Below are 17,533 nucleotides of genomic sequence, written 5' to 3'. Positions count from 1 at the left end.
CTTTAACCCGGGCAGCAGGTGGCAGGCCTGGATCCATGTACAGACTCTGGGAGCATCGCAAGCGGTGGGAGAGGGTGCACCGGGCCGTGTTTCACTGCTCTGTGGTCCATCACACCCCTAACCAGCTTACGCACCAGTGGCCTGATATCCGGGACCGGGAACAGGACCTGCTGGACCTGCTATTAGTTGAGGTCCCGGGGCTTGGTGAGTAGCTATTTAATATTACTACTTTGTGTTCTTCAGCTCTGTGTTATATATTGTGAATATATATTTTTTCCAAATAGCAAGATTGCTACTGCTTACATTGCTGGTAAATTACGTTTAAAAATCTTCTGTGATGGTTGTGCCACAGGTGCTCGGCGCTACTAATCTTACTTGTTTGAAACTTTGCGCTCGCTTATCTTTATTATGTAAGAGTTTTTTTTAGAGAACTTAATTTAGGTAATGCTAGAGAGATTCCAGTCCTTGAATTGTCCTCCTGTCTCTAAGAGATAGTGGTGGATTGATAGGTTTATTTACTTGTTAGTATGAGTTGGTAATTTTTTAGCGGTCTGATGATGCATCCTCTGTTAAGTTACATGCTGCTGAGTGCTGCTTACCCTAGTCCTTAGTAGAACCTTTTGTAGTTTGTTTAGTGAGTGGTAATACTCTTAGCACTAGCAGAACATCAGCAGCAACCAAACAACAATTTGGTGTATGCAAAAATGTACGCATGTGTCCTCCATCAATGCATTTTTGAGGACTAAAATAAATGGAAATGCATACTTAGTGAACAATTGGCCCGTCTGGAATAGGTGGGCAAGGTCACGTCGTACTTAGGCTTAGTCATTATTCTGGAATCATAAAGGAACACTAGATTAGTGTCGATAAATAATAACTAGACAGTCCGCGAATCCCCTGATACTACTAGTCGACCAGATTAGATAGGTCAATTTTACTGCAATTGTAGTTTCAATAAATGTTTTTTGACCGTTTTAAAAAATATTTCATTTGTTTCACACCAGTCATCAATGTTTGTCTCTTTTTTTCTTATATCTTTTATGATCAGCATCCAGGGGCAAGAAGACGGCATCGAAGTCGAAGGGAGAAGCTGGAGAACACCAGGGACAGGAAAAGGACCGCTGCTCTGCCGAGGGCTCTTCTACTGGCCCCAGTAAGTCTTCCTGTTCTTAATATTAATAATGATATTTCCCTGACTTTTACTGCACCTTATTTTTTCCAAACTATTGTTTCCGTTTCCTAATGTTATTTTTAAACAAATTCTTCTTCGATCTAGACCTAGATCTGTTTCTAAATTCTTGTTATCCCTGCCTCTAACTGCCTGTGCTATGACTCTCCGTACTCTGCAGCTAAGCTTGCCCAATTGGCCATGCTTTATTTAAAAGGTTTTATTAAAACTCAGATTCACCAATAGCTCTAGCCACTAAGCCCAGTCCTTAGAGTTGGCCTCTTCTAGTGTACTTATTCTAGAGAGGCTTTTCGACAATTCCCACCAACAAAATGCCCAAACAGATATTTTATAATTTTTGATAGGATAGGACATACTACTACTAGTCTATTTACTCTAGGACCTGATTTGTAGTAGTGGTGTATGTTGTATATGTTTGTATTAACTTTTTTTTCAATCTAGCTAGTGAAAAAGAATAAAATAGTGGGAGGTGCATACGGCATCAAAAATATGTGTAATGTTTTTTCCAGGCGTACTGACCACCAATGCCAGGGCCAGCGGCAAAGGCTGCGCAGACGCAGCCACTATGGAGAGAGCAGGAGATGTGGCAGCTGCAGGGGGTGAGCCAGTAGCAGTGGCGGGCAGTGGTAAGTTATATTCCTTACTTATTGACATTACACTACTGTTGAGAGAGACTGTGAACAATGGTGGAAGAAGACACCCTCTACTTAGCATTATCAATAGCATTAGTGGCGGGAGTTGAGTAACTAATGGCCTCTTCTATCTGTCTTAAACTCAGCTGTGAAAGTTTATGAAGAATACTAAGAGTCAGATCAGATGACATGATCCCACGTGTAATGCCAGCCGTCGTGTCGTCATGTGCTATTGTGGCACTCACCATGATGTCACTTGCAAAAGAACTAACTTGGTTAGTTCCCACAATTCTTTTTTAGGACTTGTGTCCTGGAGGAGTGGGCCGTGCTAGGTGGAAGGCAGGGTTGTAGGGGGGGACAGTCAGTATAATCACGTGTGCAACTTGTTGTTTACTGTGCAGTTTTAGTTACATGAGCAACCAGGAGAGAATCGAATAACAGCAAATCATTAGTGTAGGCTTGTAAGCACGGTCGGTGGCAGGAGAGTAGAAGGGTTGATGCCACTGGTCAGGTTAGGGGTGCCTGCACCCTGTTCTGGGGCGAGAGTAGAAAGGGACCATGGAGCAGCGAGTGGCACCAACGCATCTCCTATCTTCTTGTTTCGGGGCCCTGTAGGGGTGCATTTAGGCTTACAAGAGTGTCTTAGACTCTCTGGGGCACGCCAATTTAAAAGTAGAGAGTGATGATTGGCCCTGGGATCTTTATTTCTCTCGCTCCTGTGGAAGTCGGAGTCCCGCAAGTTCTCTGATTGGCTGCCAGCCATTACATGACTTGGGGACTTAGCATAGCAAACAAGTACTCTCGGACACTTTAAACATACCTATTTGAAAGTGGAATACTCTGCTAAAACAGTTTCCATTGATTTAAGACTGCAAAGGAATGATTATGAGTAAAATAAAGTGCCACAACAATGCCGCTAAATTTCAATATTTATGCTGCTAAATTTCAATTTTTGTGCTGCAAAATTTGCAGATCTATGCCACAATATCCTGGGTGGTAATAGTGTAACATAGAGTACATAATATCTTCCCTGAAAATCAGATTCATCCCCACTTCGATCAATTAACTTCTTACAGATGATAAAACCACTTTCAAAGGCAACCTCGCATACAGACAGCCAGAACTACAAACCTGGCTTACGATGCTATTACTGACTTAATGACCCCTCTCGCCATCAAAACTGAACTATACGTCTTCCTTGGAGACAGCAAGTTCCACCTGAACTACTCAACCGAGACCAGCTCTACCATCTTCCTAGAAAAGCTGGAAAACATTGGACTCAAGCAGCTATTAACAGACCCCATGCACAAAGTAGGACACACACTGGACGACATCTTCACGTCCAGCACCAAAATCAAATACCACCAATCCTCGGAACTCACTTGGTCGCATCAATCCATCCTACACTTCACCATTACAGTAAATGTACCGTACAGTACAGTAACAAATGTCATGGCAGATGAAAGCTGCAAAAAAAGAGTCCTTAACCCACCAGATTGACACAAGCCCTAACCGAGCCAAGGAACTCTTCACCATCGTCGTTGAGTACACCTGCCCGTCAGCCACTGAAAATGTTTTTCCCACATCACAGGAACTCTGTGACACCCTCACCCACCACTTCCACTTCAAGACAGCAACCATCTATCGAAGTTTTGATCCTCAACACTCCATCTTCCTCAGCCACTGATCGATCACCACTGCAGAAAACCCTTTTACTGCATGGGAACAGCTCACCACACCAAACTCTACCACTTTGATAAACAATGTGCACTCAGGAGAACCCACTTACTCCTGTCCCCAGTGAGTCTTCAATCTCGGAATAGACTAAACTAGCCCTCAACTCACCACCATCCTCAATGACTGGATAACCATTGCCACCTTCGCTGACAAGCCAAAACATGTCAAGGTCAGATCACTTCTCAAGAAAACCTCGACAGACCCCAGTGAGCTTTAGAAATATAATGCTACTCCTGTTCTTCACCAAAGTCCTGGAGAAGACCATCAACCCCAAACACCTAGAGAAGTAAAATGTACTGGACCCATCACAATAATGCTTCAGAACCAACAATAGCACCACGATAGCTCAAATCATCACAATAGACAATATCTGCACCCTACAGGACAGAGGGTAATCAGCCATCCTAATCCTACTTGGCCCCTCCACAGCTTTCATCACCATCTCCCACCACACTCATCAAATGCTTACACCAGATCAGCATCACAGATTATGTGCTCAGATGGATGGCATCCTTCCCTATGGGATGCACCCAGGAAGTCCGACTACCTCCCTTCACATCGCAAGCCATGCACAACGTATGCAGCATTCCCTAAGGCTCATGCCTCAGCCCAATGCTCTTCAATGTCTGCATGGCAGCACTTGTAGACATCATCCGTCCTCTCCCAAGCTGATAACACTCAACTCATCTTATCACTCTCAACGCACCCACCACTATGAAGACTATCTTCCACAACTGCATGAAATGCATCTCAGGTTGGATGAGGGAAAACTGCCTCAAGCTAAACATAGACAAGACAGAAGTCCTCTTCTTTGACAAACAGACTGCCCTCTGGGATTACAACTGGTGGCCTTCAGAACTCAGACCCACTTCCACACCAAAAGATATGCCCGCAACAACGCCATCTCCTCAGCCTGGTTCAATACGCTCCGCATGATCTGTAAGATTTTCAAGAAGCTACCCATCAGCACCAGGAAGACGGTAACATAGGCCCTCAGCACCAACTGACTAGACTAGGGAAATCACGCTAAGTAGGCACCACCTCCAACCTCACGGCTAGACTTTAATCGGTCCAGAACACAGCATTCAGACTGATCCTCAACCTTCCCACAGAACCAACATTATCCAGCATCTGAAGTAACTCTACCAGCTTACAGTTCAGAAGAGATGCCATTCAAAGCTCCTGACCCATGCTTGCAAAGCCCTCCATGACCAAGAACCTGCCTACATGAACCCTCGCCTGTACTTCTACCAACCATTCAGGAACCTCTGCTCCACACACCAGCCGCACCAGAGGAAGTTCCTTCTTTCACCACCTTGCCAAAGCTTGTAACATCCTCCACCTCTGCAAGGCGCCATCACTCAATGACTTTACGAAGGGGTGCAATACCTGGCTTTTCAAAGCCAGGCAGCAATTACCTGGATAGCCTCACAGGTGACAAGCAGCAATTAAATTCTCCTTGATTGATTGAACTTCCTTCTACTCCGACAATCCAATACACAGGAAATGACTCCTAATTTACACTTCCCAGCATACAGTTGGTGACATACTGCCTCTCTTATTTGAAATCTGCCTGCAGCATACAGTGCAGATACATGACATACTGCCACAATCAAAACCAGGCTAGTTATAGTCCCTGATATAATAGCTATACAATATGTTGCACTTTAATCCTAAAGGTAGTTTATAACTTTGTTAATAAATCTTTATACATTTTTCACGCCTCAGGAAATGTTGAAATCATATTATAAATTGTTGTTTTGTCACAGTTAATCCTCTTAAAGTTTTTTGGGACAGCAAGCCCAATGCATTTTGGGCTGGGCCCTTCATCAGGTGGTGATTCCTTACAAGTTGGCAGTTAGAGTATGCATGTAGTGCATGCAACTTCCAAAATAAACAGATAACTCCTGTAACTCAGTCTGGCATAGTCAATCCACTTCCTGCTTTCACAATGTAAATGATATCAGATGAGCTGTTACCTCTTTAAGAGTGTGTAATCTAAACTTTTACCCGATCCTCACAACTTTATAGTTGCAGGTAACCTCCAATCCTAACCTACCAATACACAGCAAATAACTCCCTGCAACTCAAACTTATGCAAGAAGCAGATATCTTATACATCATCAGTGAACGTGTGAAAGCTCCCCAGGAATTATTTTCCTTCCAAAAGTGAAGGTGCAGAACAATATTGAAGAGCAATTATCTCAAACATAATTCCTTTAGAGGGTTCATCGGTGAGTAAGACATACTTTCTGATGTTTAGTATAAATACAGGTGGCAGGAACCTTTGTCTATTGTATTTGCACTGGTAAACTCTTTAAGTGACTTTATTTATAACTGACAGCTTAAGGAGAGCTAATCAGCAGCCAAGAACTTTGAGAGTCACAATATGACCAATGGATGCAAAAACATGCTTTAGAGCTGGGCAAAGGTGGTCTCTACCACAAGTCACAAACTTTACTGTGATCATTGTGATTCCTCAAGCCATGGAACTCATGGTCCCAACGACTCACACTCAAACACATATCACATTATCTCAGATGTAGCTGGATACATTGAAAACATTTTCCATCACTTTATTTAACATATAAATAGGAGAAAATCTAACTGTCCAAAATTGTCATGAACTGTGAGTTCAAATCAGATACTCTTAATAAATCACTCTTCCCATGTTTTCTTATTGTTCACTCTTCTGATAAGTTGCGCTATGGGAGGCATTCCTACACCCTGCAAACTCAATGTATTGCTGTAACTCTTTACCTGCTAGTCAGGACAACTCCAGAAGCAAACCAATGCAGATTGGGACTCTTTTTCTCCTCAAGAATACCTTCAGGACCTTTGTTTTGGCCTTGAAATGTGGCTATCTTCTAAATGACCTTTCCTACAGAAAAGCTTACAAATGTTTCCGAAATGTTGGCTCTGCCAAAAGTTTTAATATAGATAGCCCAAACCTTCATGATTAGACATACAGCAAATAACAAGAAGTTTCACAAACGAACATGGAGTGAATAAATGTATTTTATATTTTATATTTTGGCATGCATAAACATAGAAACAATGATTGTGTGACATTCAGACAAGACAAGATAAAGATAAAAGAATTAGTTTCCATATGTCAAATATTGTTAATTATTATTCTGTAAAGAAGCTGTTTTTTGATTGAAACTTGTATAATTGTGGAGAGCTTTGACAGAATTAGGAGCAAAAGGGATCCTTGCTCCAGAGCCTTGTTGCCAAAATGTCTTCAAATGCCTTTGCTGATTTCCAGAGTCACAATGTTTTGTAGTCTGTATGAAATACCCAAGAGGTACTGTTCTTCATTCTCAGCACTGGTGCAGCCACGGTATGCAGTAGACTCATTAGCAGGTGCCCCTATGGAGAACAGATCCAGAAATCACAACTATGCATTTAAATTGCAAATTATATAGCACTTACTACCCCAGTTGAGGCGTTGAAGCATGTGCTGAGTTTGAGCACTGAGTTTGGCATCAGACACCCTTAAACAGACTCCACGGATTGTCATTTCCCAAATTTTACTGCAGTGATGGCTGGAATTGCAGAAAGGTGGGATATCTATTTGAATTCTGATCCACCGAAATGCCTGCACAGCAATTAGTGGGTGATGCAGATGAGTTCACCACTAGAACTAATAGTGAGAGGGAAACTACAGAACCATAGGCAGTGGCACTGCCTTATCCACACCCAGCACATAGCCAATTATAGAGACATATCCTTCCCTTAAGGGATTTATATGATTATCATCTCCAGCTGCGAGGGAAGAGCTGCCTCTGACCAGTTGTTTTTTTTTTATCCTGATGACGCAGTACCTCAGATTCTCTCTAAGGCAATGGAAGTATGTAAGGGAGAGTTGTATATCACCAAAGTGACTGTTGATCAGCTCTTCAGATGGTTTTGTCATTGATAATCCTATTTATTATTATCTGTGCCCACTTCTGTAGTCAGTGACATGGTCTGTATTCAGAAAGTATAATATTAAGGACAGTAAGTGTTGGAAATGACCATCTTCTGCATTTAGTACTCCCCGATATTTGCCTGAACTGTCTTTGTTAAATATAGAACTCGAGTCAGTTCAGTTCAGTTCAGTTCGTTTTTTATTTCGATAATTAAAAATCATCATAAAAATACATGGTAAACAGTGCATAAAATGTTATTAAATTAAATTACATTTCTGAACATTACGCCTATTTGAAAAAGATTAAAACATTGACTGGGCACATTGTACATGGATCATGATTCAACGACAAAGTTTGTGCTAAGGTTAATTTCTTGTGTTTCTTAATCTAACAGCTATTTTTAGAAAACTTGAAATGGCGCACAGGGTATACGTATCATTTGATTTTTGTAGAAACAACAGGGCTGCTTTCGCATGTCGTATTTTCTGGCTTTTAAGTATGTGGACCAGAAATCGACGCCTAGGCAATTGATAAAATGGACATAAAAGTACAAAATGAAGGGTGTCCTGCGGAGACCTATTGTCGCAGCCGCAGGCACCCTTCTGCTCAATCATTACAGTAAACCCCGAAGGATAGGCTAAAATATTAGGTAAAAGATTGAGCCTAAAACGACATATTAAAAATCTGTCCTGTTGATTATACATTAAAAACAGATAGGGTTCCATGCCCACCCCGTTGTCTACTAGGCTTTGCGCAGTTACTGATCTCTTAAGTATCCCCGCTTTTAGTCTGGCAGCTGCAAAGCTTTCTAATATCAGTTTCTTCACTGTCATTTTACAATTGTTTGTAATCAGTGCGTGATCAAAAAACAAATGAGACTGGTGAATAGTTGTCAGAGTAACATTAACATATTTCAACCAGGGGATTTGGAGTGCATTGTCCCTTAGCAGACAGTCTTTTGCAATTTCCCTGGTTAATTCAGCCTCTGGGTTGGTCCATATTCTAATCCAAGCAGTGATAGGCCTAATCTTCACCTCGTCCGAGATGTATCCCATCCCCAATTCTTGGTGTACAATGACTGAGGGGGTAGATTGTGGAAATTTGAGGATTCTACGGAAGAACTTGTCTTCTTCAATTTGTAGTTTTGTCCGGTCCTTGAATCCCCACACCTCAGCTCCATATACTGCTTTTGACGTGGTGATCGAACCATAGAGGGTCATTATTTGTTCAGGACACCACCGGCCAAGTCTATCCGCAAAACTTAAAATTGCCCCATTGGAGGATATAAGCTTTGAGAAATGTTCTTCCACTAGAGCTTTAAAGTGCATGTCACTATCCAACAAAAGGCCCAAATAGGGAAAGGCGTTAACCGTTTCGAGAGTATGTGTCCCTATCTTGAACACTGGTTTCTTGGCTGGTTTTTTGCCGGCCACCATGACAAAAGACTTTTTTAGATTCACTGCAAGGTCCAGGTTTGCCATAAACTCCACAAAGCCGTTTACCAGGTGTTGTAGACTCCTCGGTGTGCGGGCCAGCAACACCGCGTCGTCCTCGTACAAAAGTACTGGGATTTGCCGCGATCCTACTCTTGGGCAATCCTGGGCAAGGGAGATGAGGGAGCTTTCTAGTCCATTGATATATAACGAAAAAAGAAACGGAGCAAGGATGCAACCTTGCCTTACTCCTCCTAAGCAAGGGAAAGCTTCCGTGCGACCCCCCTCTGGGCTAAATCTCACTTTAGCCGTAGTGTTCCAATGGAGCTCTTTTAGGATGTTGATGAGCTCCACTTCCATGCCCATCGTGACCATCATCGCCCATAGTTTACTTCTGTTCACATTGTCGAATGCGGCTGCCAGGTCCATAAACCCGATATAAACATTGCCCTTGCTGGCTTTGGTATATTATAGAACTCTAGTCAATTTACTCCTGCCACCAGTAGTAAAGTGCTTATGCTCCCCCTATTAAAATGTTGACATTGGTATACACCTGATTCACATTTATCTTATCTATAAGTCCCTAGCATATGGTACTGAGTGTATCTCAGGCTTGTTAAATGCTTCAAGTGGGCCTTGCAGCACCTATTATGCCATGACCGAGCCACCCTCTCTCCAGGCAAACTATTGTAGCCTGGCTGTGTAGTTTTAAACTCACAATTCTGCCTTCAAATATAAACCCTTTTGACAAGTCAAAACTATCCTTAATATATATTAATAGGTTACCTCTAAGTAGGCTTTAAAGCCCATGAGGCAGGGTGCAGGAATCTAAGGTATAACATGTAAAAGACTGCGAAATAAAGCCCAAAACATTTTTTCACTGTAGCAAGCTATTTGGTCCATTGGAAAATATTGGGTTACGTTATTACATATATATTAATGCTAATTTAGCTTTGGAATTATCTAGAAAAAAAATTAAAGATCTCTTTCTGTTAATCAAAAAGCAATTCCATGGTGAAATCTACTTTTGTATAATTAATAAAGAAAATGTACTTTTAGAAAGTTTCCTTTTCCCTGTATAAAGCCAATGGAAGCTAATCTGCATTTTGCTCTCACACCTTTGAAAGCCAGTAATTATCATTTGAATGAGTGGGAGCTTGCTCCCAACAGGGACAAATGGCCTTGGGTATGGGCAGGTGTTGTTGATGTACCCTTGACAGGGCAGTTTGTGGGATGCACCTAGGAACTTGATTAACTTCAGAGAGGCCTACTCTGCCCCAAGCAGATGTAGCTAACCCCTAGGCCTTCACTATTCCTTTGTCCCTTCAGCCAGGACGGCCCAAATCACATTGGACTTCTTGTCAACTTCACAGTGTCAAATCCTGCTGGAGTGTCAAGAACTTCTTGACAGGTGGGATGGGGTTTTAGATATGATCCTTGAGGGTGCATTTCTATGGGCAACAGCTCAAATAGAAAATACTTCTTATGCATCCACTGTCTGGCTGATGTTGAACCCTGCTTTGTTCTACTAGATTTCTGTTTTTTGGTTTCATGAGGGTACATGGACTGCCTAAAACTGAATTTTCATGTTAGATGTGGGAGGACACTAGATTTACAATGAAAGACTCCACAAATACTCCATCCCTTATAACCCATATTCAATACTGCCATTTAAGGTTGTCCCATTGTTAGCAACTGGCTGTATGATGGAACCACACATGCATTTAGCACCTATGCCTTTACAACAAAGTCACTACCCCAACTGCAACACTATCATGTGTTCCTTTACCATGCAAGTGATTACAATGAATTGCTATCGGGGAGTTCTGGACATTGGAATATTATCAATTACAATTTTAACTCCAGTTTATGTATACTTAGGGAAGGTGTTGGCTTTAAAATCCAACACCAGTCCAACACCACGTTCTTTAACGTTAGACTTTGTAATGACTTGTGTGGTAAAAGAAGGTGTGGTGACATCGCAGTGGTGGTAGTGACTGAATTCTAAAGGCAAGTTGTGTTTCAGCCTTTGTAGTAAAGGATATTTACCTTAGCAACCTGGTATTTTTCCCTCGCCTCAGAAATTGTATAAGAGTTGAGTGGCTGTAAGAAATATCCTGTTTAATCTTTAATGTGTTGCTCGTTCAGGTCTTTGATGCTGATTTCAGGAAATCTTGGCTCATGTTTTGTATAGTCCTTACTGACAAGTGTTACTCCTAAACTTTGGTCTTGAAGAGAACGCAGATGCTGCTTATACGGTTCCAGCAAAATGTATTCTGTTTATCCTAAAGTGCATTTTCTATTGAATTCCGATTTTGTCAATTGATGAGCTACTTAGGAAAAGTATTTCTAGATTACATTTTTGAAGCATTAAGAAGTTAATTCTTTTGGACTAGAACTTGTCTCTTTTTAAACCAAATGTCCTAATTCCAAATATCTGATCTGAGCTCTAAGACCATGTTATTTTTGTATCTGTGAACTTTCTTTAGATAGCTAAGGTATATTGTTCAGTCTGTATGGAGAAAATGTTCAGTTTTTGCCATACATCCTTGTTTCATCAAAGATAAATATTGAACAATTGGTCGAAAAGTCCCCCTCCTTCCGATCATGAAGAGGACTTATCCTGTGGGCTCTTTGAATGATATGGGTGACAAGAATAACACAATAAGTAAGGGGGAGGAGTTACTAGTTTTTATGGGGATATTTTCTCTCTCCATACCTATGTATTTAGTCATTTAAAATAGCCTTGGTTCGATTATGAAAGGCAGATGCCTTTGATGACCACAAGTTTCCATCTGAAGGAACATTACCAGCATTTTTGAGGCATTAAGATATGCATTAAGTTATGTGCACATTGCCACCTTCACAGACCAGGCTGATCAATCCTACATTTCAGACAAAATATGCCCCTTTGGTAGAGCACCATCACATTTTGAGTGATATACAGAAACTACCTATTGATGGTCATTCTCATTCTTTTATATGGCCTTTAATAATTCCTTGAAAGGTTAGGGCTAAGGGTCCTTACCCTTAAGATTAAAGCATTAGAAACCACTTTGTGCAAAATGTACTGACTATGTGAGATGGAGGGAATGGATTTGTACATATCTCACTGCTGTGCAGTAAATTATTGTCAGCACATAGAGATCAAGAGGAAAGGAATATAAAAATCACCTCTATTTTGAGGCACCTACCAGGTAGACGAAATGTGGCTGCCATGTAGATACAGTTGATTAGCTCTCCAACACATTCAACAACTCCAACGGGCTCACAGGTCAGGGCACCATTCACATTACAGTTGGGGCACTTCACTCCATTCAGAGTTCTGTTTATGGGTGTAACTGTACAATGCATAATGGAAAAGTAGATCTTTGTAGATTCTGAGGTTTTGGTTACACATGTCTCAATATGCAATATATTCCGTAGAGCAGCATTTGTCAAACTGTGGTTCATGAACCAATTTTTGGCAGATCATAGAAGTCCTGGTATATGTTACATTTAAATCTTGTGCCTAATTTGTACTTCACTCCTCCCCATTCCTGATGTTCAAAATACTGTGTTTACAAGGGAGAGGTTTGGCACCTTGGCCAGGGTGACTGACTCAGGAATCTGGGGATCACGGTTCGATCCCCGGGGCCGGCGGCAGATTAGCCTAACACCATGTGACTCTGGGCAATAGCTTGCTTAATCTTCCCAACTGCCCCCAGCACCTAGAGACCCTAACGGGTGATGGTTCGTGCTTTACAAATGTGGATTATTATAAATGTTGATTACAAAGTAAATGCAACATGACACCAGCTGATAGGCATGCTCATTTTCCCAGTGTTGTGTCTGTTCACAGCTTTGTCCTATTTAAATCATGTTACAGCAGATTAATCACAGACATAGTTCGAAGTTTTCATATCTCCCCATGTCCAATGAAAACAAAATAGTCAAGTATGTTTACCACATTTTGCAAATTAATCACAAGCTTTCAGTGTGAGTGACTCTGGCTCAGTCCAACTGGCCTTTTCGCAGGACTGCCCTGCAAGTAATTAAAATAAATTGCCTACATAGCTAGGTTCTGCTCTGGCTCTGAGCAGAGGCGTGTGCGGCTGACAAAAGAAGGACATTGCAGGATGCAGCCCCAAACTCTGGCCAAGGCAACTGATCTGCCAAAACAACAAAAGCAGATCCTGCAAATTTGTCAAGGTTAGGAGCACTGTGCATCATTTATTTAAGGAGTTAGAATTTAGTTTCTGTGCCAACAGTATCGGAAATAAACTGTACCCACATGCTATTGTCTGTAATACAAGTTGAAGAAAACCCATGAGGCTTAAAAACCAGATTATGTTCTTCCAGATTCTGCATAATCATGCCATAGTTCAACTCCTTGACAATGCACACGGCGGTTCCATACACCGGCCAGCAGAGGTCATTATTGAAGGCAGCCTATTTCTTTCTTTAAAGCAAAAATCACCCCTGCTTCATGTCCATTAAAGCTAGGTGGGTTGCAAATGTCTGTTGTTCTAAAAATATGTTTGTGTTTCAAAAAGGTTTGGTAAGCACTGCTGTAGAGGAATGAAAGAGTTCTAAATGAGCAATGCAAAGGCTGGAATATAATATTGATACAAACAGACATCACAATGCTACCAAATCTAGGATATTTTTACTGCATCACCTCTAGCTTTTAGACAATGGAAGCACTGGCATTGGAGCTTAGTTGGTGCAGCTAGTGATGCAAAGAAAATATAGGAACATCTGCAACACACAATCAAGATCCACATTCACTTACGAACGGAGGCCCATGATACATTCCCTCACCAGTAAATGTCAGTTTGAGAGAATAACTCAACCGCAGGTTCTCTACCAGTGTCAGTATCAACAAGAGAACTACTGGATAAGATAAGAACTGCTATTAAGTGGGGATGGGCGGAACTTTCGGAATTTCACTCTGTGGGGTTACATGAAAACTCTGTGAGATTCAGCGAAGTTCTGAAAACAGGCAGAAAGGAGCATGTCAAGCTGCTTGTGCTGATTTTTATGGACAGAAACTTGTTCCTACCTGAAATATCAGTGCAAAGAGCACCAAATGGTGCAGCAGAGGGCGCTGCATCTCAGGTTGATTTTGCTGCTTCTGAAGTAGCTTTTCTACTAGAGCGCCTGCTTTTTCACCGTGACTGGTCCCGAGCACCCGCATTGGGAAAAATGCACTGGGTGTCCACCTAGCTCCCAAAAATCATGCTAGGGATGCCAATTCTCACTTACGCTTGCAAATGTACCATCGATGAGCCACACGTGAAAAGAACTACGAGGAATATTATCAAGGAGGGTGATAAAAGATTATCGCCGCTTTAGCAGACGTTTTCGGCCGCTAAGCGGCGATAATTCTATTGCCGTATTAGCAAGCTGTCGCTAACAGCAGTTAGCGACAGCTTATAGGCAATAGCGAGCGGTTGGGGCCCCACTTTGCATGTCAGCGATATTCATCGCTAATGACATGCAAAGTGGGCGTACCCAACCTGTTAGCGACTAAAAACAATCGCTAACATCGCTATCGCCTATTATCAACGCAGGCGTAGCAATGAAAATATTCGCGCCAAGCGCGAATATCTCCAAAAGCTAACGCCTGCCTAGACCAGTTCTTAGCCATTATATCCAATGGGACGTGGATATTATGGCTAAGACCGTATTGGCGTTAATGCGTGAATATCGCTGTATTGTCAGCAATATTCATGCATTTCGCTGCTATTGCCGGATATTTTATCGCTTTAGAGATAAAGGTTGCTAATAGCACGTTATCTCTGCGATAATATCCGGCGATGCTTGGCGATAAAAAAAATATTTGCTAAGCCCATTTAGCGATAAAATTTGCTGGTTGTTGGTAATATGCCCCTGCGTCATGTTTCGGAATTTGGCCAGAACTCTGTATTGCATGAGTAACACAGAATTGCCACAACTCCACCAACTCCGCCAGTGTGGCAGGATTTATCGCCCACACCTACTATTGAGCTAATGCATGCCAAACTACATAGACAGAATAATAGATTCCAACCCCAAAGAAAAGAATTAAAGAACTTACCCAAGAAGGCCAATAACCACACAGACAACAACACCAATATACCCTGTACAGGGACTAGGGAGAATGCCACACAACCACTCAAATATGAAAGAGGATATGCAAAACACTAGCTACAAAACTGCTACAAATTGCACCATATGACAAGCGTGGAGAATCATGACGCGCGCACTTAGGACCCGGCCTCTCCGGACCCCACCCGCTCCTGGTCTCTGGTGATTGGTCAGGCGGACGGCCCAATCGGCGTCCGACCGACCCATTTCCACTCTGGCGATATCACATGACCCGAGGGTCAGGGGGTGGAGACTCTGGGCCTATTTAGGGTCAACTCCCTGTGACTGGGGTCTCTGTTCCCGCTATCACTCCTGGATTCCTGACTGCATGCCGGCTCCTGGCCTTTCTCGAGACCCAGGCCGGCTTTCCGAAATTCCAGAAGCAGAAGGACTGAGCATCGTTTGTGTAGCCAGGTAAGGGGTCGAGTGCCACGGGGGCCTCGTGGGCAGCCGTGAGTCACTATGGGTGCAGGGTAGTGTCGCTGCCTTACGGGGCTTACGGCTGTGTGCGGGGTTCTTCGTGGTACGGGCTCCTGCCGGGCGGCGTGAACGGTGCTTAGGGGTGTGGGAACAGGGAACTCAGGGCGCGTTAGGTGCTATAGCGAGGTAGTGCGAGGCACGCAATAGTTGGCATGGCGCCAAAAAAGGGTGGACAAAAGCGAAAGGACTCTGAACCTGAATTAGCGCAGATTATGAAATTGCTGCTAAAAAAGTTGAGCAAGGAGACCCACGATAGCGGGGACGAGAGTGATTCTTCCCAGGGGGAGCAGCCCAAAGTAGTAGAGCGACCGCGCAGGGGGGTGCGACCACAGGCGGCTTGTCCTCCAGTAAAGAAGAAGGCCAAGGCGCAGCCAAAAGGGAAAGGGATGAAGAATAGGCCTAACCCTGCTGGGGGGAATCAGGACGAGGGATCAGTAGGTCCCGTCCCCACTCCTCCTCCAGATGCAGAACGGGTCTTTCCTTCAGATCCTGAGCCGGGTGCGGACACACCAGCAGACCCAGTGGGGTCAGTTTTGTCTGAGATTAGGGAAGCGCTTAGGGCGTTGGCGCCTGGAGGCGCGGTACCATTAGTTACGGTCCGTCCTTCCCTCATTACAAACCCGTACAATGTCTGAGATCCTCAGGGGCCAACCTTATGAAGATCCCGAGGTTCAAATACAAAACCAGGGGTGGAAAAACCTTCACAGTCCTGGCAGCAAGGGCTTGGAACAACTTGCCCGTAAATCTCAGATTGATCGAGACTGAGAGTCTCTTCAGGAAACAACTGAAGACATGGGTATATCAGCAATCAGATACCTATGTATTGGCAGCTATTTAGATCTTTCACCACCTATCTCCCACACGCATGCTCAGCGCCAAGATGCTCCTTCCGGAGCGAAAGTTTGCGCTTTACAAATACCCACAAATATCAAATAACAAATATCAAATATCCGGCACCACTCCCGCCGCAGCCGGTGGCCGCAGTGGTAGCCGTTAGCAATCCATTGGATAGCTTGCTGGCGTCAGTTTCCTCCCTAGTGGGCCAATTATCAGCCCCTGAAAGGGTATTAGAGAGAGCGAGCGCTGGGGCGGCAGCACCGTGGGTGCCTCCGCAGGTCACAGAACAGGGCGTATTGCAGGATGTTCAGAGGCAGTTGGCGCTTTTAGTCGAGTCGCGTAAAGCGTTGACCACCGTAGCGATTGGAGCACAGCCCCCCGCGACAGCGATAGCGGTGCCACCTACAGGAGGTAAGCCTGGTGACACTGCGCTAAGGAGCAGCGAGGTGGGAACTAGCCAGGGGAACGTGTTGTCCCAGTCAGGGATGTTAGCTACGCATGTTAGTACGGAAATGCGGGAGAAGATTTGGAGAGGTGCCTACGTGAATATATTCTCTCAGGCCGAAGAGGCGGGAAGAGATTACAAGGACAGGGATGGGAGGGATAATTTCTTCCGAGATCGGAGACCTAGGATAGAGGAGACTATAACCAATTGGTTGTTCGGCTTTCACGTCTATGTTACGGTGTTGTTGGAAAAAAGGCCGGAGTTGGCGATTCCGCTGGTGTTTTATACTAATAAGATTGTAAAGGCGCACGCCACTCATGGCGGTTCTGCCTGGCTGACATACGGTAGGGAGTTTCGCTGGGCGAAGGAAGAAAACCCCTCCATTTGTTGGGATCAGGTTGAGGTCAATGCTTGGTTAGAAAGCATAAGCAATAGGGAACACCCGGCTAGGCAGCCCTTTCGGACTTCCCAGGGAGGGCCGGGCGAGAGAGAAAGGTACATGCTGGGCATTCAATGGTAAAGGGTGCACGTGGCCCCCGGGGCAGTGCAAGCTCAAGCACGCATGCGCCTACTGCGGTCACCAGTCCCATCCTGAGTCAAGGTGCAATAAGAAATCCAAAGAGCGAGGGGGCAACCCCCCTAAGGATATCAAGCCTCCCCAAGCCTAATCTGCCTACTCCTGTTGACATTGAGAAACTGATCTTTTGGTTGGGCAGGTATCCATATAGGGCAGCTGCCAGGATGTTGTTTGAAGG

At 43.6% G+C, this 17,533-nt stretch overlaps 1 protein-coding gene across 1 annotated transcript in view; it reads right to left on the bottom strand.

The window, feature by feature from the left end:
- Window positions 1-6,802: 6,802 nt before the first annotated feature.
- LOC147700981 (phospholipase A2 inhibitor and Ly6/PLAUR domain-containing protein-like) overlaps window positions 6,803-17,533 on the bottom strand; it is a 79,013-nt gene continuing 68,282 nt past the window's right edge. The window contains exons 4-5 of the mRNA XM_086929284.1: window positions 12,100-12,246; window positions 6,803-6,930 (exon numbers count right to left, since the gene is read on the bottom strand). Coding sequence (XP_086785410.1) covers window positions 6,803-6,930; window positions 12,100-12,246 — 275 coding nt within the window. The remainder of the gene's footprint in view (window positions 6,931-12,099; window positions 12,247-17,533) is intronic.

The sequence above is a fragment of the Lissotriton vulgaris genome, chromosome 7 (genome assembly GCF_964263255.1).
Source record: "Lissotriton vulgaris chromosome 7, aLisVul1.2, whole genome shotgun sequence".
Classification (NCBI taxonomy): Eukaryota; Metazoa; Chordata; class Amphibia; order Caudata; family Salamandridae; genus Lissotriton; species Lissotriton vulgaris.
This window is presented reverse-complemented; position numbering and strand designations above follow the sequence as displayed.